This window comes from Maylandia zebra, linkage group LG11 (genome assembly GCF_041146795.1).
Source record: "Maylandia zebra isolate NMK-2024a linkage group LG11, Mzebra_GT3a, whole genome shotgun sequence".
Lineage (NCBI taxonomy): Eukaryota > Metazoa > Chordata > Actinopteri > Cichliformes > Cichlidae > Maylandia > Maylandia zebra.
The window spans coordinates 24543930-24566570 of NC_135177.1; the positions used below are offsets into that span (position 1 = coordinate 24543930).

General features: G+C 38.6%; 2 protein-coding genes and 1 long non-coding RNA gene across 6 annotated transcripts; 2 read left to right on the forward strand and 1 right to left on the reverse strand.

Moving 5' to 3' along the window:
* Positions 1 to 755: 755 nt before the first annotated feature.
* LOC101487547 (uncharacterized) lies at positions 756 to 4905 on the reverse strand. The gene is made up of 4 exons (XR_001167556.3): positions 4836 to 4905; positions 3676 to 3825; positions 3188 to 3363; positions 756 to 3093 (listed from the first exon to the last, which is right to left on the reverse strand). It is a non-coding gene; the product is annotated as an uncharacterized LOC101487547 (long non-coding RNA).
* Positions 4906 to 8618: 3713 nt separating this feature from the next.
* LOC101488019 (uncharacterized) lies at positions 8619 to 14040 on the forward strand. Of its 3 annotated transcripts, none has more exons than XM_014410570.4 (7): positions 8619 to 8781; positions 10346 to 10386; positions 10656 to 10814; positions 10896 to 11033; positions 11609 to 11824; positions 11930 to 12025; positions 12143 to 14040. In XM_014410570.4, exons 2-7 carry the CDS (start codon positions 10359 to 10361, stop codon positions 12307 to 12309), a joined length of 804 nt encoding a protein of 267 aa, XP_014266056.3. In that variant the 5' UTR covers positions 8619 to 8781; positions 10346 to 10358; the 3' UTR covers positions 12310 to 14040. The 3 variants fall into 3 exon arrangements, with proteins under 3 accessions (XP_014266056.3, XP_014266054.3, XP_023009608.3); XM_014410568.4 differs by having other exon boundaries at positions 8621 to 8781; positions 11930 to 12034; XM_023153840.3 differs by lacking the exon at positions 8619 to 8781 and adding an exon at positions 8889 to 9594 and having other exon boundaries at positions 11930 to 12034.
* A 1495-nt stretch (positions 14041 to 15535) lies between these two features.
* LOC112435570 (cell adhesion molecule 3) lies at positions 15536 to 20770 on the forward strand. Of its 2 annotated transcripts, XM_076890078.1 has the most exons (6): positions 15536 to 15866; positions 16624 to 16664; positions 19441 to 19599; positions 19687 to 19824; positions 20368 to 20610; positions 20694 to 20770. In XM_076890078.1, the coding sequence occupies exons 2-6, from the start codon at positions 16637 to 16639 to the stop codon at positions 20756 to 20758; spliced, it is 633 nt and encodes a 210-aa protein (XP_076746193.1). In that variant the 5' UTR covers positions 15536 to 15866; positions 16624 to 16636; the 3' UTR covers positions 20759 to 20770. The 2 variants fall into 2 exon arrangements, 1 of the variants encoding a protein (XP_076746193.1); XR_013100847.1 differs by lacking the exons at positions 19441 to 19599; positions 19687 to 19824; positions 20368 to 20610; positions 20694 to 20770 and adding an exon at positions 16754 to 17779.
* The last annotated feature ends 1871 nt before the right edge of the window (positions 20771 to 22641 follow it).

Consider the following 22641-nt stretch of genomic DNA (forward strand, 5'->3'; position numbering starts at 1 on the left):
TCCCTCCTAACCTGGGTGGTTGAGAGAGACAGGCTGGAGCCTTGTGTTGAGTGTGTATTGGATGCTGTTGTTGGGGGTGGGGAGGAGTGAGCAGGGTGAATAGAGGAGGTGTGAAGTGTCTGAGGTGTCAGAGGTGGAACAGCAGCAGTGGGGGTGGGTGAGTCTGCAGCCGATGTTGTAGACTGTCTCATGGTTGAATCAAATCTGTTGAAGAAATGATTCAGTATCATTTGCCCATCTCACATCCCTCCCAGGCAGAGAGTTGTGGTTGGAACTGATAATGGTTAACCACCACAATTACATTCACCGCTGCCTATTGCGGTTAGCATTGTGCATCACGAGTGCGTCACTGTGGAAAATGTGCTTTAGTGAATTTTTAGTGTTTGCAGTTTTATAGAAAGTAAAACACAATAAACCACTGATGATAAATCAGCTTGAGCAAATGTGATGGAGAAATGGTTACTGAGAAAAATGAATTTTGAAAATTGAATTGGAACTTGAATCTTATAGTTATACAAAACTTATAGTTTTGTGGCTTATCACTGAAACAAGTGTCATAATAAAGTGAGTCTATGAGTAACTTGTGGATGGAGATGTGTGAGGGTGGTGGTGTAGGCTTCATTCTGGCTTCATTCACCACATGAACCACCAGCATTGCTGTTTTCCCTTGACTTTCCATGCAAGTGCACACAAGCTGACACAAATTTGATTTATTTATTTATTTTATATAAATGTTACATTTTTGTGTGCGAAAGACTTCATGAATATATGATATAAAAATCATTTAGCATAGAAAAGTCTTAAAAGATTATCTTGCATAACATTATTTTGTGTTCAATTTAAGTAAACTTGGACTGTGGGATGAAACCAAAACAGCTGAGGAAACACACACAAGCATACCGAAATTTCAAATTCTGCACGGAAAGGTATTTTTAAAAAAATACAATTATGTAAAACACCACAGTCTGTCTGTTCCTTGGAGGATGCAGTCCTGTAAAATATAATGTTTAAGCTAGCTGTGTAACTGTAACAAGTGAGGCACATATAAATTTCGCTCATAATTAATAAATCATCAAGTCAGCTTTCTGTCTGATGCATTTATTTAATAGTTCACTACTTTCTTCAGTAAAGAGTCTGTGTGTTGGTAAAGCAGCTGGTGGCAAATCCATTTCAACATTGTTCTTCTGTAGATTTGAAATCAGAAGACAAAAATGGAGGAGAAGATAAAAGGTTTCACTGAAAGTAACACATATGACAGACTCAGACACAGTAAATATAGAAAGAAGTTGACATTCAAAATCTAAAAATGCAGCACACAGTAATTCAAAGTCAAGTGGCTAACACTCAAATACAGTTTTTCTGAGAAGACAGATTTTCTTTTCTCAAAACTACAGTTACAAAACCCCTGACTCTTGTGGCAAAACTTCACAAACATCAAAATCGTTGGATCTGCCCTTGATCTGCGTTTTACCATGAACACCACAGACGGCTCTGTAAACTGCACAACAACACTGGAAACCAACCAGTTTAACATGCACTAAACTGAATAACCGAGTACAATATCCTTATGGAGCATTTAAATGACACAAAATCATGTTCTAATCTTATATCAACGCAGGTTTCCCCTTGACAGAGTTACGAGTTTTTCAGAAAAAATAAGATACTTTGTTTGTTGGGGGGTTTTGCAGTTTTTTTCCTTTCTTTTTACAATCTCCAGCGGGTCTTGTCACCCAGATGACCAGATTAAACAGGAAAAGATTATGTGAAGATGATAATAAACCCAAAGCAGGAGAACACTAACTTTAAATACACGAAAAAGACAGTCAGGGAGAATGGAAACATAAATGTACCAAGACATAGCTGAACTCAATCTAGAGAACAAGTCACAGGGAAGTCAAACTAAAGACAAGGCACAAGAGACAAAGAACTCACAAAATAAAACATGAAGTAACTAAACAAACAAAAAAGAATCAGCAAAACAGAGAAACACAGAAGTTTTTTACTAAAGTCAAGTAAAACAAAGACTCAAATACCAAATTATAAGGCTACATATTTCAAAATTATAACTCTAAAACAGAACTCAGAATGCTAGAATAATCTTAAAATAAAATAAGGAAACCCAGTCAAATAGTAATCAAAACTCAACAATACCAAATATTAATGGCTCAAAAATGAACTGACAAAATCCACAGTCTATGACAGTAAAAGCTGTCATGCATAAAGTTATGATCTGAACAACAGTCTGTGTAGAAAAAATACAGCACAATAAGTCAAACAGTGGTTCATGGCTTTAGCTTTACATTGTTATGCATCACTACATCAGATAAGAAATGCAATTTTTTTTAATTTTAAATTTTAAATTTTTTAAAATTCCTTCATAAATCATCATTAAGATGCTTCCTGTGAAGAGTAACTTCTAGTAACTGAGTTTCAGGTGGTCGACAACCAAAGAAACGTTAGCTGAGAACACACTTCTTATATACATCAAGTAAAACTCCCTGTCAGTTGTCTCCTTTACAGCAATATTTGTAAATGTTTTTGTTTGCATATTTTATCCACATCTTTCACACAGTTTGTATCCTATTTTCTCTGTCCCTTAGTATTTGCGACATCACCCAACCTGGCTGCCGATGTTCAGCTACGTCTGCTGCAGTGTTGTCGAATCTGCATCTTATACGCATGAAACAAACCAGAATCAAATCCAGAAAAGGGCCGAGAAGCAACAATGTCAAAAGTTTATCAGCGATAACTTTAAAGCAGTCGTTATCCAAAAATACTCCAAGAGAACAGATGACACCGGGAAGGATCATCAGAAAATAATTAAAGAAGAACAAAAGGAAAATTCGTACAATTCTTTGTTTTTCATCAGTGGTCACTAAGGTGTCAGCAGCCAAGGCGTGAAAGGTCCATACTAAAAACAGGATGAACAGGAGAGCTGGAAGGAGGGCAAAAATATAGAGGATAAGAAACTTCTTGAAGACTACAGTAGGAAATACAGTTGCAATACAAAGGATCCAAATCAAGAGAGAAACCAGCATGGACCCCTTAGTTTGTCTGCTGCACTTCAACTTTGGGCAGGTGATAACAAAACACCTGCAACACAAGAGAGATATCACAATAGTATGTTATTCTGTATGAGGATAGAGAATACAATGTCAGGGAAGAACACACAGAGACAGACATTCACCTTTCAATAGCAATGTATGTCTTGAAATACCAACTAGCCGTCAAACCAGCTATGCAAATAATGTCATCTTGTTCAATTAAAGATCCTCGCTTCAACTGCCAGGTGAACATTATGCTGATGTGGACGAGATTGGCAATGAGCAGGTTAGTGAAATAGATCACATGCTCCTTTCGTACCTGCAGGAGAAATTCGTTAAAGTCAAATTACTGCAGTAATAAACACAAATTGCAGAATTACACATAGAAATGTTTACATCAGATGATGCATGAACAAGGAGGTTGATTTGATTTTGCTTTCTCTGCTGTTATTGTATTAAGCATCAAGCAAGTATTTACAAAAAATAATTTAGACTTATAAAAACATTTTTTAAAAGATGAAAAACTGAGTGTTACAAAAGTGTACAATGTAATTAATAATCAATGCAGAACTGAGTGTTTTAACAAGTGTGAGAAAGAAAAAGAAAGTAGTAAGTGTGACTGTTTACGTACCAAGCAACACAACCAACAGATGACCACTAAGGTCAAAGGAAGGCAGAACATGAAGTTAGTCCATATGATAAAATCGGAAAAAATCATCGCTTGCTGACTTTCTGTGTGGAACTGCTGTGAAAGATCCTTCATTCCTTTTCAGGAAAGAACCTGTTGTGTGGAATAGCAGGTTGTGCAACAGTGAGACTGTGGAATATTAACCAAATGATATTCATAAGAAATTAAAAGAGAATAAGCCAAATCTGTTTAACTAAAAACAAAAAAGAAAACAGCTGAATTTGTCATGGAGACCCAAGTTCGAAAACACTGGATAAAGCCAAGAAAAACACTGCAAGAATAGCCCAAATCCAAACCTGACCAGCTCAGACACACAGGAAATTATAAAAGAAACTGAGACAAAAGACTGAGTTGAAGACAGAACAACATACAAGCAGAAACGCAACCTGGGGAAATGGACATGGCCGGGGGGAAAACAGGACACAGGTACAGACAACACAGACAAAGACCCAGGTGGGGAAATAAAAGTAAACACAAGACACTAACTACTAACTACTAACTACCAAAATAAAACAGGAAGTGAGAATCTTAATCAAATGTGAAAATGTAGACACATAAATGAACTTAACACAGGGGAGTCGACACAAGCGCATCAGGCAGGAGATACTGAGGAAACAAATTAAACTCCAAAGCAAAAACTTGATTTCTCCAGCCAAGACAGAATTTTCCTTCACAAGTTGTTTATGGAGACAAACCTACATGAATAATTCTGTATTTTTTAAAAATGAAAAAATAACGCCAGAGTGATTCTACTCCAACCAGATCACACTCGATTGATCCATAAATATTTAATCAACAGCACATTAAATTAAACCCTCTTGTGTAATTATAGCTATAATTGTATAGTTTAGATGTTTAGTAGCAAAAAACATCTCTGTAGTAAAAAAAAAAAAGGGAATGAGTATGAGATCAAGTTATACGTCACTAGTAACCGCATTTCCATTGAGTTTCCATTTGAGCAGCTTTTGTGCTGTTAATGTAGAAACTGTGCAAGCACAAAGGATAACGACAGAAAAAGTTTCTAGATCTTAAGATTTTGACTTGGCCTCTCCAACTACTCAACTTCTCAACTAAAGATAATATGAATAAGTGTAAACATCAACCTTACTGGCTTCAGGACGACTTCCTGCTCAGCTTGTTTAGTGATTCAGTGATGTGACGCTGAAGTTTAGCTTCAGAGTGAAGCAGAACAGAGCACAGAAATGTGGTTTATATACTTCACCCCACCCACTGATGGGTATACACACACACACACACACACACACACACACACACACACACACACACACACACACACACACACACACACACACACTGTGGAGACTATTGTTAGCCAATTATTTGTTAGCGTCTCTTCTCATGTTCTACTTTGTTTTAGTTTTAAAATTCCACTTCAGGTATCTGACAAAGTTTAGAGACTCTAGTCACACTTGAGCAGGCCTCTCTCTGCCAGCGTAACACAAAACAATTACTTGACAATGTTGATTTATTTTGTCGGTACAAACTGTCTGACAACTGAATCTGTAAAATTACTGAAACACTTTGTATTTTTGCTGACAGCCTGGATGTGAATAAATAGTTTTTAAAATTCTCAAAGTTTACACGTAGCGTACGCCACAACTTCATAGGATTACAAATTGACCCATATTCATTTCCTTTGCATAGGTTGTCTCTGCAGTAGAGATGCTTTAGAATGAGATTGTAAGCTGATTTAGTGCGTCAATAAGGATCTCACATATTTTGATTTAGGTTTTGAAGAAAACTCAGTAAACGTAGCATAGCTGCCACATGACGTAGATAACTGTGTGCATGTGACATGGGATATGCATATATGATACGAGACAGCTTTACTGGTTAATAGTCCGAAGTCTCATAGTTTTAAGCCTCCGTGAAAATACTGACCCTTGACCTCTAGTGTTATATTCACAGATACAGTAATGGGATGGTAGTGGCTTAAATGTAAGTGTTGTCCCGTAACAGGTCCTGCAAGAAGAGAAACAAGCTACAGTTACAACAAAGGAAGACATTTGTGCCTGAAACTTACTGCAATCACTGTGATCGTTTTCAAATCACAGATGATAACGTGACTATTTCGGAAATACTTCAGCTATTCAAATATATATTTTCTCTGAAATCGGTGCCTCTGTCAGAAAGTTTGAATGACAAAGGCGGAAGTTTTTTCCAGGATCATCACATTAAAGCTTTTAATGTTCAATTTTAAGAAGGCGGAGAACGTCTGAAGAGAAACCCGTTCTTTGGTAAGTTATAGGCCACTGTAAACACGCCCAAAAAGCTAAACTGTAAATGTTTTCTCAGATTATTGTCAGCTGCAAACTGCCAATTCACCACAATTATTCCTGTAATCAGGAAGTGAAAATAAAAAGAGAAGTTAGAGGGACCAAAAGGACAGATCACACTTTATTTATTTGAAATTAACAGACATTTATTTATTTGCCACAGCAAACAAAGTACTTCTGTTCAAAAATAAAACACCCAGATACCCCCCTCACCAGAACAAAAGAAAACTAGTCGTTTTAGTTCTTCAGTTTTGGGTGTTTTTGTTTGTTTGTTTATTTGGTAATACACATTTGTTAATCTATCATTTGTTTTCCTTCTATTTTTTCACTTTAACATAACAGGTCAAGGTGAAGTCACTGAGATAACTTAGTGAACGGCTCTAGTTACACTAAGCTGTGGCTGTCCTATAAAAGAGGAGAGGACAGGAAGCATGTTGCAAATAATTGAAGTCAGGTGTTCTAATCACTTCTGCGGCCACAGGTGTATAAAATCAAGCATCATAATAATGTAATGATGTACACAGCTGTGTTTATATGTCATGGCCCTGAACAGTGTTATCATATGACTGGGTTTATAGAGTACCTTTCCTACACACACACACACACGCACACACACACACACACTGCTCCTCCTTTGGGTGTTGAAGCTGTGTTTCTTTCAGCTTGTTTTGTGTTTTGAAACTCTTCATATTTTTTGAATATTACAGTTTGAATGTGAATTCTGCTGTCAGTGGATTGGTTAGATGCTGATGAAGCCACCTGTTTGATGTGGACATATGTAAGTGTAAATGAAGTCAGATAAGAAAAAAGAATATTGTGAGCATTTCCTGAGTTTTTTTTTTATTTCACTTTTCAATGATGTGTATCTGAGACAGGTAAACGCAACATCTGAGGGAAATACATCTAAGCTGTAATCTTTTCATGTTCAGTTTTACAGTCTTACACTTCTGGCCTTTTTTGTTCTGTTTGTAATGTTGTTTGATGTTTTCTTGATTCAGTGATTGAAAATCAACTGTATTTATAATATTTAAAAAGTCATGAGAAACAAGTGATAGGAACCACACTCAAAAACATTTGTGGCTGGAACATGAGTCATAGTGTTAGCTGTGATGTCTGCCAGCTTGTAGGTGTTAAAAACATTTATTACGTAAGCTGGTGACATTTTGCAGTGCTGGGGTTGTTACATATACCAGTCTTTCTAATCTGGCTTTTTCACTTCTGTTGAAGTCTTTTTAATTTCTTGTCTTAAATATTTTTTTGTTTTTTAGTGTTGCTTTAACAGCCCTTTGTGTTCCATCAAAATGACAAAAGTTTAGCATTTGGAGCAAAGCTCAGGTCATCACCCCGAATATAAATATAAATGATAGTACTTCCAGATTTTTTGAACTTATTTGTGAAAGTGTTTACAGGTATAAATAGAGCAGGAATACAATCAGTGCCTGTTGAAATAAAAGTATATCTTTCAAAGTTTTTATTTGGACATATTCTATTTTTTGCGGTTTTAGTACCTGGCAATTTTTAAACAGAGATGTTGGAGATCTTGTCAAGATTGATGGAATTATTAACACACAAAAGTGCCATTAGGTTTTCAAATAACAGTTTTATTTTTCAGCATTACAATCATCCCAAACAAATCATCTTTTGGCTTTATGTGACATATTCAATATTCAAATTTAAAAACAAAATAAAATATAAAATAAGTGTAGGGAAAACTTTTTTATTTTTCTTGTTTCAGAGAAGAGTGTTTTTTTCTTGTCCTAAAATTAGCACTTGCAGTATTACACGTATATGCAAGACAAACATTGCATTACCCATTTCACACAATAAATAGCAAAACCTTTCAGCAAAGTGAGACAAACTGTGTACAGATGGCAGAAGAGGTGAATATTTTTTTTATTACTGCAGTGTGAAGCTATTCAGCCAAACTGATAAAAACACTTAAAACTAACTCCTGCTGAGGTCTTCTTACTTTCACTTTCACTTTAATGCTCCTCATGCTTTCATACTATTGTACATAGGTTTAATTGTTGTATATTTTCCCTGAAGTGTCCTTTTTTCTTTTTCTTATTTCTTCTGTTATACAAAGTTCAGAGAGAAAGGAAATGAGTCTCTCACATTTCACTTTACACATTTTTATAAATAGGTTTTAGAATCTAATAGATGGAGGGAATTTTAAAATAATAAAAATAAATGTGTTGCAAAAAGAAAATAGAGCAAAAAGTCAGCTTGTTTTTTGTGTTTTCTGAAGAGTTTTATCTTGAAAACAAAAAAAGAAATACTTTGTTACTTCTGTTGTGATAAATAAAAAAATGTCTTTCTGTAAACCAGTGTTTTGTGTTTTTCTTGATATGTTTTTCTCCATCTTATTTTACTGTCCTGATTATAAAAATAATTGTGATAAATTGGCATCACTTTTCTGTGAGAATAATCTGAGCGCACGTCTCCAGTTGAGCGTTTTGTAAATAAGCTTTAACTTGACTGTTCAGAACTTCATTCAGTTTTTTTAAAGAGCTGCACTGTTTTGAAAATGCAATGCTTTGATTGCAGAAAGTGCAGGCGTGAGTAGCAAACCCACAAAGATCTGGGGTTTGCATCAACTTGCAAATTTCCAGAGTGCAGCTCTCTCTTCAGAGGCCTTCTGGGTTCTGCACTTCTGCATCCTTGAGATCTTTGTTTTTGTTGAAGTGAAGCACGAGAGGATGAAGAAAGATTTTTGCTGAACTAAAAGACACAAAATCTGCTTAAAATTAAGGTAAGAGCTCAAGCTTCATTTTCAAATTTAGTTTCATTTGTTTCTTTTTGTTTTATCTTGTAAAATGGATTTAATGTGGCTATCCTTTCTTTTCAAGCTTACTGGCAGAGGCACCAGTTTAAGAGCAAATACAGATGAGTAGTGTTTCAGAACGAGCTGCATAAAAGAGTCCAAGTTAAAACCATTTAAACAAATAATAAGAAAAAAATGTGTCAAACTCTGTTTCCAAGGCTTGATGTGTAGAATAACATTAATTTATGATGTTAAAGACATAAATTCACTCATTTTGAGATGTGAATGTATTTATTGAGATTAAATACAACAATATTAATGACAGAACTAAGAATCAATAATTTAGTTTTTGGTCTCAGTGTGTTGTTTGGAGTAATTGATTAACTTAGTTTTAAGCAAAAAAAAAAAAAACCTTAAATGTTAAGTGTTCAATATGACACAAATTAATAAAAAAAAAAGTTATTTTCACTTCTTTGTTACAGGAATCATTGTGATCACATTGTGACAATTGATCCATGAGAGTAGTCTAACTGAGTGTGTGCAGTTGAGCCTGTTTTAAGACAGAACTTTCTTCAGCTTTTTGTAAGAACTGCACTGAGTAGAAAATGCCAGGCCTAGATTGCAGGAAAGTGCAGACCTGAGTAGCAAACCTACAAAGATCTGGGGTTTGCAGTGGTCTTCCGCCTTCTACACTTTTGCATCCTTGAGATCTTATTTTCAGTGAAGTGAAGCACAGAGGAAGAAAAACGATTTTAGCTTCAAAAACTGAACTAAAAGACACAGAATCTGTTCAAAATTAAGGTAAGAGCTCAACCTACATTTTAAAATTTGGTTTTATATTTCAAAATAAATACAAAGGATTTAACATGACCATCCTAGAAACTTTCTGTTTGCTCCGTAATGGAGTTCAAAGTTAGTGCAGAGGGACCAGTTTAAGAGCCAATACAGATGAAAATGTTTTAAGTGTTTCAGAAATTGTTGTTTGTACGGAGTCGAAGTTAAAACTGATTTAATTTGTCAATTTGGACTCACAGATTTAAGTTTGAAACTCCAATGAAAGCACCTTTTTGGTGGCAGCAAATTCTTAATAAGTGTTAATATTCATTTTGACGCTATTTAATTGGACGTATAATGATCTCAGTTGAGCTGTTTTTTTAGGAGAATTTATTTAAGTCGGTCCAGAGGAAATAAATTTTTATTTTTCTTCTTAAAAACGTCTCATTTCTGATGAGCAGTCAGGTAAAGTTACAGCAGCTTTACCGGAAACACCTTCACATGAGCTGTTGGTGAGATTAAATTAAAGAGCCACAAGAAATGTTTGACTGTTTTTCACTTTTTAAGTCCAACGCTGAGTTTTATTGTTTTTAACATACGACACAGAGAGAGGACGGAAACAGAGCGAGGGCTTGGTGGTTTCTCTGTAAAGTGTTCATGTGAAGAAGAATCTCTCTGTGGCTGTGTGTGAAATGAAAGTGTTCACGTTTAATTAGTTTTCTTGTTATGATTTCGTGTTAACAGTAATGTTCATTTGTGTTTTATTTTAAATCCTCAGGTCGACTTTCAGAATGAAGGTGATTGTGTTGTTTGTGTTTGGTGAGTGAATATACTTGTGAAGACAATATTGTGAATAATCCTTTAAAATACTGCACATACATGTTGTAGATGGTGTGACCTCATGTTTAATCTAATTAAAAAATAATTTATAATCTGATCTCAGGTTCTTTAATGTCACTACAAGTTTATGACGACATACAGAGAATATTACTGGTTTTGTCTCCATGTAAAGACATTTGTTATATCCTCCTTTAAATACTCATTAATACAAGATGAGTATTTATTTAATTTATTTGCCTTCTTCTCAGTGCTGGGTGCACTCTCTGCAGCAGGGGAAGTTTTCTTTGCAAATGTTGGGGATAAAGTCACATTGAACTGTGGAGTCAACAGCTACAGAAACTCTCTGAAGTGGTATAATAGATATGACTTTCTTCATAGTGTTGATCAGAGAGGCTTCCCTCGCAAAGGTACTTGATTATCTTGAAATAGTTAACATCAGTATATGACGATTACATTATATAAGAACATATTTTTATTTTCTGTGTTAGGCAATGTTGAACTTGCACAGAGGTCAGTTGTGAGACAGACGAATCTGGAAATCTCCAGTGTGAGAGAAACAGATGCTGGAGAGTTCGAATGTTCGGCAGATTGGACACCTCGATACCATTCACTTGTTGTGTTCTCAGGTAAACAGCAGACCCTGGAAAATATACATTTACAAATAAATGTTCACATTTAATGGAGCAGTGATGGGTTTAATAAAAACATCACTGCTGTGAAATGAGGGGAATTTTTTCAATGTGACTAATGGTTCTGTAACTATAATGTATGAGCTTTAACATAAAAGTGTCCTTATTTTCTGTTGTATTTGTTTTCAGTAAACTGCTGCTTAGAGAAAAACCTATGGTGTGTTTCTATGTGGCAGTCTTCTCTGTATAACCAACAAACTTTACAGTCTGGCCTTCAATTGTTTGAAATGCAAAAATAAGAATCAGTTTCTGATGTAATGAATAGTCCAAGCCTGATCCTATCTTCACCAACTACTTCCTGTGATTCTGTCACTGTTAAATTTTTGGTGGTTTTATATCCATAACATTCTGACAAGTGTGTGAAATGGTTATTTGTCTATTAACATGCAGTGTAATATGCCGTTTTGTTTTTTCTTAACTCTTTCTCTCGTGTTATAAAGCTGTGCCATGTGTCTAATGACTCCCCTTTCTCTTTCTGATTCTCACTGTATCCTCACCTCCGTCCTTCTCAGTTTCGGTCTCTGTGACTCCCTCTGCTGTTCTCAAACTGTGTGATGAGGCAACGCTCCACTGTGAGGTGAAACATCTGCTAAAAGGTTGTGAAGTGAAGTGGAAGAGCCCAAATGCTGATTCACCTGAATGGCCATCAACAGTTCAACTCAAATCTGTAACAAGCTCACATAATGGGACCTGGGAGTGTATCATCACCTGTGATGGCAAACAACTGAGTAAGAGTATTACCATAAAGGGTAATACACGGGTGCATGGAATGAAGGCCCATGTGTACATATGTGGTCAAAAGAAACATAAAGATTTGTGTTTTTGTTCTTCAGAGCCTCCAACTACAACAACTCCACCATCCACCCGAAAGAACATCACATTATTTGTAACGAGTGTTCAGAAGACAACATGTACAACATGTACAACATGTACAACATGTGCGTCCAGCTTTTGAAAATGTCTGCAAATTTGATCCTTTGATCCTTTGCTGAATGTGTAACTCATTCTTGTCATTCTCACGTTCTCTTTCTCTGTGTTGCATTCAGGTACTGCCGACGATTGCCCACTGGGACTCTCCTGTTGGATGTGGATTGCAATAGGGGTGTGCTGCCAGTTTGGGATGTTCCTGATAGTTTGTGTCACAGTCTTGTGTAAGTGCATGAATGGAAGGATGGTATGTGAGGAAAGGCGTTCATCAAGTATTTATGTATAGTGTTGATAGCTGTGGTTACAGATTATGTTGGTCTAACCTCTTCGCCGAATGTGTAACTGATCAGATTCATAGTTTCACTACACCAAGCTCTTACAAAGTCCTGGACATTTCACAACTGGCAAAAGTCTAACTGAGTGTCTCGGATTATCTATTACACTCTTCAGTAAATCAGTAGATGTACAGATGAAGTATTTGTTTTGTTTCCTGGGCTTTGCTGAGTAAAACCGAGAACCACCTGAAATCTCTCAGACATCTGTTCAGGCTTTTCTCCCAAATTACACTTTATTGCCAAAAGTATTTATTCGTCTGCCTCCAAACGCACATGAACTTGAGTGACACCCCATTTTTAATCCACAGGATTTAATATAATGTAGGCCCAACTTTTTCAGTTATAACAGCTATAATTCTTCTAGGAAGGCTTTCCACAAAGTTTTGGAGTGTGTTTATGGGAATTCTTGACTGTTCTTCCAGAAGCACAGTTGTGAGATCAAACACTGAGATGAGAAGGCCTGGTTTGCAGTCTCTGCTCTAATTCATCCTAAAGATGTTCTGTTCAAAAGTTCTTCCTCACCACAGTCACTCATCCATGTCTTTATAGACCTTGCTTTGTGCTGTCTTGTAGAGGAACAGGAAGAGGCCATCCTCAAACTGTTCACACAAAGTTGGCAGCATGGAGTTCTCCAAAATGTCTTGGTATGCTGAAGCAGTAACAATTCCTCTTACTGGAGCGACCAAGCTCTACTCCAGAACAACAATCCCACACAATAATCCCCTCTACACCAAACTTTACAGTAAGTCCAATGCAGTCAGACAAGTACCGTTCCCCTGGCAACCTTTAAGCCAGACTCATCCACTGGATTGCCAGATGGAGAAGTATGATTTGTCACTCCACAAATCATCTATCCACTGCTCAAGAGTCCAGTGGTGGCATGCTTTAAACCACTGCATGTGATGTTTTGCATTGTCTTTGTTGACGTGAGGCTTGGATGCAGCTGCTTGGTTGTGTAAAACTCATCCCATGAAGCTCCCTGTGCACTGTTCTTGAGCTAATCGTAAGACCTGAAGTTTGGAGGTCTGTTGCGATTGACTCTGCAGAAAGTTGGAGACTCTGCACACTATGAAGCTCGGCATCCTACCCTGTGATTTTACACAACCTATCACTTTATAGCTGCATTGCTGTCATTCCCGATCGCTTCCACTTTGTTATAATGCCACTAACAGCTGATTGTGGAATATTTAGTAACAACAACATTTCACAACTGGATTTGTTGCAAGATGGCATCCTATCATGGCACCACACTGGAATTCAATGAGCTCCTGAAAGCGACTCGTTGTTTAACAAAAGTTTGTAGAAGAGGTCTGAATGCCTACATGGCTTATTTTATACGCCTGTGGCCAGAGAAGTCACTAGAACACCTTGTTCTACTGATGTCAGCGCCCTAATGGCAGCCAAACATTAGAGCGACTTTGTTGTAGCTTCACTCTTTGTGCTAACTCTGACTGTTGGTTTCCACTGCCATCAGTAGTCACCTTCAGTCCCCTCCTCGACCTGTTAGAGTGAGGAGATAACAACTAATGTGTTTTACAGAAAGAAAACAAAGCACCAAAACAACTTGTTTTCCTTTGGTTTGGAGATCGTGATTTTTCAATGATTCATGTTTTTTTTTTAATTTTACTTAAAAAAAAAAACTTTGTTACTTCTGTTGTGATAAATAAATGTCTTTCTGTCAAGCTGTGTGCTCTTTCAATTTTTGTTTCTGATATTTTTTTTCTAGTTTTTGCTCTATATGTTGTCAAAAACAGTGGATAATCTTCATGTTAATTGGTCAGCTAAATAGCTTTTAGGGTTGAGCACATAAGCCCCACTCTCCTGCCATTCTAATCTTGTATTTGTGAGGGGCAGCCAATCAGAAGAAAGTTTTCTCAAGGTGGGTAAAGCTATCTATTAGATAAATATTAACTAAATATTAGATAGTATTACACAAATAAGGCTCACCTGTCAATCTAAGTGGTCAGTTGGTGTGTTTTGGAGACGTTTTAATGGATTGTGTGACTAATATTCTGATATCTAATAACCATCCCAGAGGTTCGTGCTTCAGTTCAGGTGAGTGAAATTCAAGTGTTTTATTAGTTGTCAAAGGAGCTTGCAAAGAAAAGCGTCTGGACTTCTTTAAGTAAGTTCTTTAATAACTAATTAAGTAATTAGTTATTACTTTGAGCATATAGAGCTCAAACACATATCAGTAAGTATGTGTCTTATGTGCGTCATACTGTACAGTTTTTTGGATGCAGCTTTTTAACCAAGTAAGCAGAGAACCAACTGACCACCCTGAAGGTGGTCTAAAAATGATGATGTTTGCCTTTGTTAACACCTGGGGGAGGCTAATGAGGCTTCAGAAGATGGATTTCACAACCATTAATGACATCTGTAACTGAGTTTGTCAGGGTGCATGGCAAGAACGGGACCCAAATGCAGGACCTTCCAGTCCGAGACAGTGTGTTTATTTATAGTGGCAATTAGTGAGCAATGTGCAACAGTTTCAATAACGTGGTTCCCGAGTCCTGCTCCATGCTTGTGTTCCTGTGACAGACAAACAACTGCAACACTTGATTTCACAGTCGCTCCACTCTCCTAAACCTGGTAAGACAAGAGGGGAAGATCAGTGACGAAATGCTGAACACAATATTTGAACACAAACACAACACAAAAGAATAAAACTGAGTTTAACTCTTTAAATCAGCTCATTTACCTTCATTTTCTTTTATATTGAAAACTATTACTTTCTTACTTCTGCTGTGATGAATAAATATTGGTCTTTTTTCAAACTCTTATGTTCTTAGTCGTATAAAGCGCTTTGAGTGCTCAGACAGAGTAGAAAAGTGCTATATAAGAACCAGTCCATTTACCATTTACCATTTTTTCTATTTTTCCTGTTATGACTTACAGACATGAGTAGCAAACCCACAAAGATCTGGGGTTTGCTACTCACATCTCAATTAAGGAAAATTAGTGAAACTGTGTATAAACAAATTTCCATGATGGAGTCAGTTCAGTAGAGACAAATTTCTATTTTTCTTCTTAAAGACTTCTCATTTCTGATGAGCAGTCAGATAAAGTTACATAAAACTCTGTGTTCTTTCTGTTCTTCCTATTATGACTTCCCTGTTTAGTTCCAAGTTATTTTCACTTCTCTGTTACAGGAATCATTGTGATCACATTGCGATCCATGAGCGTAATCCTACTGAGTGTGTGCAGCTGAGCCTTTTTTAAGTCACTGTGCAGAACTTTCTTCAGCTTTTTGTAAGAACTGCACTGAGTAGAAAATGCCAGGCCTAGATTGCAGGAAAATGCAGACCTGAGTAGCAAACCTACAAAGATCTGGGGTTTGCAGTGGCCTACAACTTTGCAGAGTGCAGCTCTGTCTTCAGATGTCTTCCACCTTCTACACTTTTGCATCCTTGAGATCTTATTTTCAGTGAAGTGAAGCACAGAGGAAGAAAAAATATTTTAGCTTCAATAACTGAACTAAAAGACACAGAATCTGTTCAAAATTAAGGTAAGAGCTCAACCTACATTTTAAAATTTGGTTTTATATTTCAAAATAAATACAAAGGATTTAACATGACCATCCTAGAAACTTTCTGTTTGCTCCGTAATGGAGTTCAAAGTTAGTGCAGAGGGACCAGTTTAAGAGCCAATACAGATGAAAATGTTTTAAGTGTTTCAGAAATTGTTGTTTGTACGGAGTCGAAGTTAAAACTGATTTAATTTGTCAATTTGGACTCACAGATTTAAGTTTGAAACTCCAATGAAAGCACCTTTTTGGTGGCAGCAAATTCTTAATAAGTGTTAATATTCATTTTAACGCTATTTAATTGGACACATAATGATCTCAGTTGAGCTGTTTTTTTAGGAGAATTTATTTAAGTCGGTCCAGAGGAAATAAATTTTTATTTTTCTAATTAAAACTTCTCATTTCTGATGAGCAGTCAGATAAAGTTACAGCAGCTTTACAGGAAACACCTTCACATGAGCTGTTGGTGAGATTAAATTAACGAGCCACAAGAAATGTTTGACTTTCTCAGTGACACCCTTTTTCACTTTTTAAGTGTAACACTGAGTTTTATTGTTTTTAACACAGAGAGAGGACGGAAACAGAGCGAGGGCTTGGTGGTTTCTCTGTAAAGTGTTCATGTGAAGAAGAATCTCTCTGTGGCTGTGTGTGAAATGAAAGTGTTCACGTTTAATTGGTGTTCTTTTTATGATGTCGTGTTAACAGTAATGTTCATTTGTGTTTTATTTTAAACCCTCAGGTCGACTTTCAGAATGAAGGTGATTGTGTTGTTTGTGTTTGGTGAGTGAATATACTTGTGAAGACAATATTGTGAATAATACTTTAAAATACTGCACATACATGTTGTGTCATGAATCGCTGTGTGGCAGGCAGGCAAGCAGGAGTGGTGGACCCAAAATGCAGAACTCAGACACGGAAGTAGTGATGGCCCGCTTGAAGCTGACGCTCCGGAGCGTGTGTCGAAAAAAAACAACACACTGGTTCAGAAGCACTGTGTCGAGGCTTGCTTCGTTTGGCAAAAGTCACGTGACCAGTGACGTCCGAAGCTTCATTACGCACGTAACTGCTTCGGTACCTGATTCAAACGGATATAAGGAAGTGAATCATCCACGGGATTCGTGGAGTGTGTTGATGGTGACAGATAGCGACGAGGTGATCATTCCACTGACAGATATGGAGCCAGCGAGGAAGAGAGGACGTTCTGGCGTGTGGGAGTATTTTGAGTTGATTTTGCTCAATTCATTTTATCTGCCGAAGTGAAAAACTTGAAATATCCAAAATCATGTTTTCATAATGTAAATATCATTACAGCATATGACTTTAGGAACACTTCCATGTGAATTAAAGCTGATGAAGACTACAACAATGTATTTGACACTATACGTACATTACATTGCTACACAGTTTAGAAAATCATTTTGTTTATTGTTTTTAGGTGATAGTCTGCAGGACCCAGGAATACCTGCATATCTACCAACTTGCAGTGTAGTTCCTGCACTCCACAGCCTCTTCTGTTCCATGCAAGTGGATTTTCTCCAGGGCAGGAGAAACTATTTCTAAGAAAAGAAACAGACTCAGCCAGCGCACAGTAACACTAATCCTCTTTTTAAATGTAAATAACAAAAGGGCTACCTTACATTGATCATGTTTTTACTTTGCAAGTTCTTGATTAGGGGTGGGTTTTGATTATCGCCTTTCTGATTACAATCCATGCTAAATTGAATAAAGTGATATTGATTCATTAAAATCCCGTGTCGATTTGTAAATTAACGTTATTATGCCTGAAACGCCAGCATCTCAGGTTAAACCTCACAACATGTCGTCAAACACCATACAGCTAAAACAGTAACTGGGAGCAGGTTTACGGATTCTGCATACAAACGTAAACACAGAGCGCGGACCCGACACGTCAGAGTCAGATTTTGGTGTGTCGTCGGGTCCGCGCTGTGTTTGCCTCTTTTTTTTTTTCGCTGGCTTCTGCAGCTGCAGGTTTCATAACTCTCTGTTTACATCTCTAATTAAGTCTCACATGTGTCAGCTTTCTTTTAATAGATACGAAATTATGGATATATACTGATACATGACCAGAATTGTAATATTTCTGACTGAGGCAAAACTTTCCAGATTCCAATCTAATTGAATCGGATCCTGTATCGAATCAAAAATGATTCTACAAATCAGTGACGATGCAGCCGTACTCAGCCCCCTAAGCATTTTCCCTTTCCAGTTCACAATCAATCCCACCCCTAAGTCAAAAATATGTATAGGACAATTGGCCTAATCTAATATTTTGTATGAACCTGTCCAGCTGTCCAGTGATTAAACGACAAGTAGATGGAGGCAGGACTTCACAGCAGGGGCATACTCCATAATGTGCTGTGCATTCTCATATGTATATTATATATATTGCTCACTTATTGTATTTACCAACATCAAGGAGTTATGAGCAAAGAAAGGCCACACCATAGTGCATGTTTAAATAGGGAAAGTTTATTGATCAAAATGTATTACGCAGATACGCATTACATTTTTTTCAGCCCCCCAATCGAGAAAACAAAACCAATTACATGTTCAAAGCAACGGAACGGTGGCCCAATATCAGAGAGAACTCCACTCTTGAGTGAGCAGCGATGATTGAGCAGTCCGTTTTATTTTGCAGATTCAAGCTGCTCTTCAAAATTTTCACCACCAGATGTCACCGGAGAGGACTGTGTTGAAAAGCTTCGAGTAATGAACCGTTTTTCAATACAAGCTTCAGTGCTTCGGAAAGCTTCATTTGGCCATCACTACACGGAAGTGAAACTGAAAGCGCAGCTTTATTGCTGGGAAAAACCTCGTACAAACTAAACTCACCAAAAGACAAACAAAAGTCTGAACAGAGGAACCAAGGACTGAAACACTGGAAAAGAAAACTGGAGCAGGAGACTAAACACTAGGCACATAGAAGCAGAACACACAGCTAGTTGAGGGTACAACGCAACACTGACACAGAGAAACACAGGGCTTAAATACACAGACGGTAGTAATCAAGGGATGAGAGACAGGAGGGGAACACACCTGGGAGAAATCACAGCTGACGAGACAGGGGAAATGTAAACTGAGCACACTCACATAAGACACAGACCTTCACAATAAAACAGGAAACTCAGACACAGGGAACCAGACAAGATGCTGAACTGAACAGACAGATTCACAAACAGACGGGGTGACACCATAGACAGACAGAGATACAGACGCAGACTCAGAGGCAGACCGAAGAGAACTCAAACAATAATAATCATCATAATAATAAACTAGAAAATGATAATAATAAACTTAAAGCGCTGGGTCACCGACCTAGGACCATGACATGTTGTAGATGGTGTGTGATCTCATGTTTGATCTAATTGAAAAATCATGTATAAATATGGTTGTAGTGGTGTTTTACTCAGGTTCTCTAACATAAAGAGAGAATATGACTTGTTTTGTCTCCATGCAGAGACATTTCTTGTATCCTCCTTTAAATACACATTAATAAAAGCAGAGTATTTATTAACTGTGATTGTCTTCTTTTCAGTGCTGGGTGCACTCTCTGCTGCAGGTGAAGATTTCTTTGCAAAAGTCGGGGGGAAGGTCACATTGAACTGTGGGGTCAGCAGCTACAGACACACTCTGCAGTGGCATCATGGAACTGACGTTGTGTTTAATGTTGATCAGAGAGGCTTCACTCGCAAAGGTACTTGAGAATCTCAGAATACTTAACAGTTAACATCAGTATATGATGACTAATTATATTAGAGCCTATTTCTATTTTCTGTGTTAGGACTTGTTGAACTTGCACGGAGGTCAGTCGTGAGACAGAACAATCTGGAAATCTCCAGTGTGAGAGAAACAGATACCGGAGAGTTCAAATGTTTGGCAGATGGGACACGTCATGAACATTCACTTTCTCTGTTCTCAGGTAAAAAGCAGACCCTGGAAAATTGCAAATTTTTTTACAAATAAATGTTCACATTTAATGGATCAGTGATGGGTTTAACATATTAGGCCTGTTATGTTTTTGTTTTAAGGATCCTTCCACGTTACACTGATAATCAGATTAATAAAAACATCACTGCTGTGATGCTTTAACAAACTCTGTGCTACAGACATCCTTCCTGCTAAAACTTTGTCCTCTCTGATTCCAAACTGCGACATCAAACAAATAATACAAAGTAATCAAGGCCTGCTCTTTTTTCTTACCAGCTGTATAACTACTTATTACAATTGCTCTACAGTTAAATGTTTATTTATGATATTTTCATATCACCAAAAATGTTCCCATGTGTGAAAGAGTTACCACTTTCCCTTTAATACTTAGTGTAAGATGCTCTCACTGTTTTTCCTCTCATGTTATAAAGCTTTGTCACGTGTGTAATGAGTTTGGATGAAGCACTTTGTTTGTCTCCCTTTCTCTTTGTGATTCTCACTGTATCTGTTGTTGTCCATCTGTTCTCCTTCTCAGTTTTGGTCTCCGTCAAACCCTCTGCTGTTCTCAAGCTGAACGATGAGGCAACGCTCCAGTGTGAGGTTATAGGTCAGCACCATGGTTGTGAAGTAGAGTGGAGGCGTCTAAATACATATTTACCCTCAAATACATCAACAGTTCAACTCAAACCTGTAAAAACCTCACATAATGGTCCCTGGCTGTGTTTCGTCACCTGTGGCAGGAATACGTTTATTGAGCGTCTGGCCATCAAAGTACAAGGTAATACACAGTTACTAGGAATGAAGACCCATGTTTACATATGTGGTCAACGAAGCATAAAGATCTGTGTTTTTGTTCTTCAGAGCCTCCAACTACAACAACTCCACCATCCACCCCGAAGAACGTCACATTTGTAACGAGTGTTTAGAAGACAACATGTGGCTGGCAAAATCCCATCACCACCTCCTCGCGGTGCCAGCTGGAAACAACGACCCTCGGGAAGTTGGCTAACGGTGAGGGTCCTCGACGTCAGGTGGAGTGACGCGCCGGTCGATGTAATCCACAGTCACATCCCATGCAATGACGTCTCAAAAAGCTAGGGCGTCCCCCGTCGCAGCCGTTAAAAATATGGAGAATGGCAAAGCGACCGGACCAGACGACATACCAGCCGAAGTCTGGAAGCTGCTCGGGCGCCAAGGCGCCTTAGTCCTCGCCAGCCTGTTCAATAGCATCATCAGAGACGGGACCGTCCCAGCAGCCTGGTCAACCAGCATAACGGTGCCCATCTGGAAAGGGAAAGGCGATGTGGCTGAATGCTCCAACTACCGCCCGATCCGACTCCTAAGCCATACCATGAAGGTTTTCGAACGGATCATCGACGCCAGGATGCGAGAAATCGTCAACTTAACGCCCAACCAATGTGGCTTCATCAGGGGGCGTGGCACGACGGACGCCATCCATGCTGCCCGCCTGCTTTTGGAGAAGCACCGAGAGAAGTCCAAGACCATCCACATGGCCTTCCTCGACTTGGAAAAGGCGTTTGACCGTGTCCCACACGACCTCATCTGGCACTCCCTGCGATCACATGGAGTTCCTGAAGCCTACGTCAACTGGACAAAGCTCCTCTACCGACAAGTCACCAGCGTGGTCAGAAGCCCAGTGGGAACATCGCCGCCCTTTAACATCAATGTGGGCGTCCACCAAGGCTCGGCACTCTCCCCGCTGCTCTTCATCCTTTGCATGGACACTGCGACGGCGGATCTCCAGTCACCCCATCCCTGGACACTTCTCTACGCCGACGATGTCTTCCTGGCCGATGAATCGCGAATAGAACTGCAATACCAAACGCAGCAGTGGAAGACTCGCCTAGCTGACTTCAGCCTGAGGCTCAACACCAACAAGACCGAATACTTAGAGGCTGGCCCCCAGACCGACGGCACGATCAGCGTCGATGGAGAAGATCTGGCGAAAGTACCTCATTTCAAATACATCGGATCGATGATCAGCAATGACGGCGATATCCTACTAGATGTACGAGCCAGGATCAACGCAGCGTGGATGAAATGGCGCCAAGTCACCGGCGTCCTGTGTGACCGAAGAATGCCCAATCGCCTCGAGTCAAAGATCTACAAGAGTGTAGTGCGCCCCGTCGCCCTCTATGGATCCGAGTGCTGGCCAGCCACCGCAAAGCACGAACAAGCCCTTCACACGATGGAAATGCGGATGCTGCGATGGTGCCTAGGCCTGACACGATGGGACCACGTCATGAACACCGACGTTAGAAAGAGGATGGGAATCGCGCCAATCACAGATAAGATGAAAGAAGCAAGGCTGCGGTGGTACGGACATGTGGTACGGAGCGATGAGAACTCAGTGGTGAGAACAGCACTGCGGCTCAGCCCCCAAGGACGTCGACCTAGAGGCAGACCAAAGCGGAGATGGATGGACCGAATCAAGGACGACGTGAAGAAGATCGAAGCCGATCTGACCGATGCCCTTGACCGACCCAAGTGGAGACGACTTTGCAGAAAAGCGGACCCTGCAACCGAGTGGGAAAAACGCTAGGAGGAAGAAGAAGAAGTTTAGAAGACAACATGTACAACATGTGTGTCCAGCTTTTGAAAAATGTCTGAAAATTGGATCAAAGTGATCCTTTGTTGAATGTGTAACTCATTCTTGTCATTCTCACTTTGTCCAATGATCTGTGTTGCATTCAGGTGTTGCCAACGATTGCCCACTGGGACTCTCCTGTTGGATGTGGATTGCAATGGGGGTGTGCTGTCAGTTTGTTCTCCTGATAGTTTGTGTCAT

What these genes read in the sequence shown, in the direction of transcription:
- LOC112435570 (XM_076890078.1), top strand. Translation starts at nt 16,637, where the DNA reads ATGAAGGTGATTGTGTTGTTTGTGTTTG. An exon ending in GATTGTGTTGTTTGTGTTTG is followed by an intron (nt 16,665 to 19,440) that starts GTGAGTGAATAT and finishes TCTTCTTTTCAG; the next exon opens with TGCTGGGTGCACTCTCTGCT. An exon ending in GAGAGGCTTCACTCGCAAAG is followed by an intron (nt 19,600 to 19,686) that starts GTACTTGAGAAT and finishes TTTCTGTGTTAG; the next exon opens with GACTTGTTGAACTTGCACGG.
- LOC101488019 (XM_014410568.4), top strand. Translation starts at nt 10,359, where the DNA reads ATGAAGGTGATTGTGTTGTTTGTGTTTG. An exon ending in CTGTGATGGCAAACAACTGA is followed by an intron (nt 11,825 to 11,929) that starts GTAAGAGTATTA and finishes TTTGTTCTTCAG; the next exon opens with AGCCTCCAACTACAACAACT. An exon ending in ATGTACAACATGTACAACAT is followed by an intron (nt 12,035 to 12,142) that starts GTGCGTCCAGCT and finishes TGTTGCATTCAG; the next exon opens with GTACTGCCGACGATTGCCCA.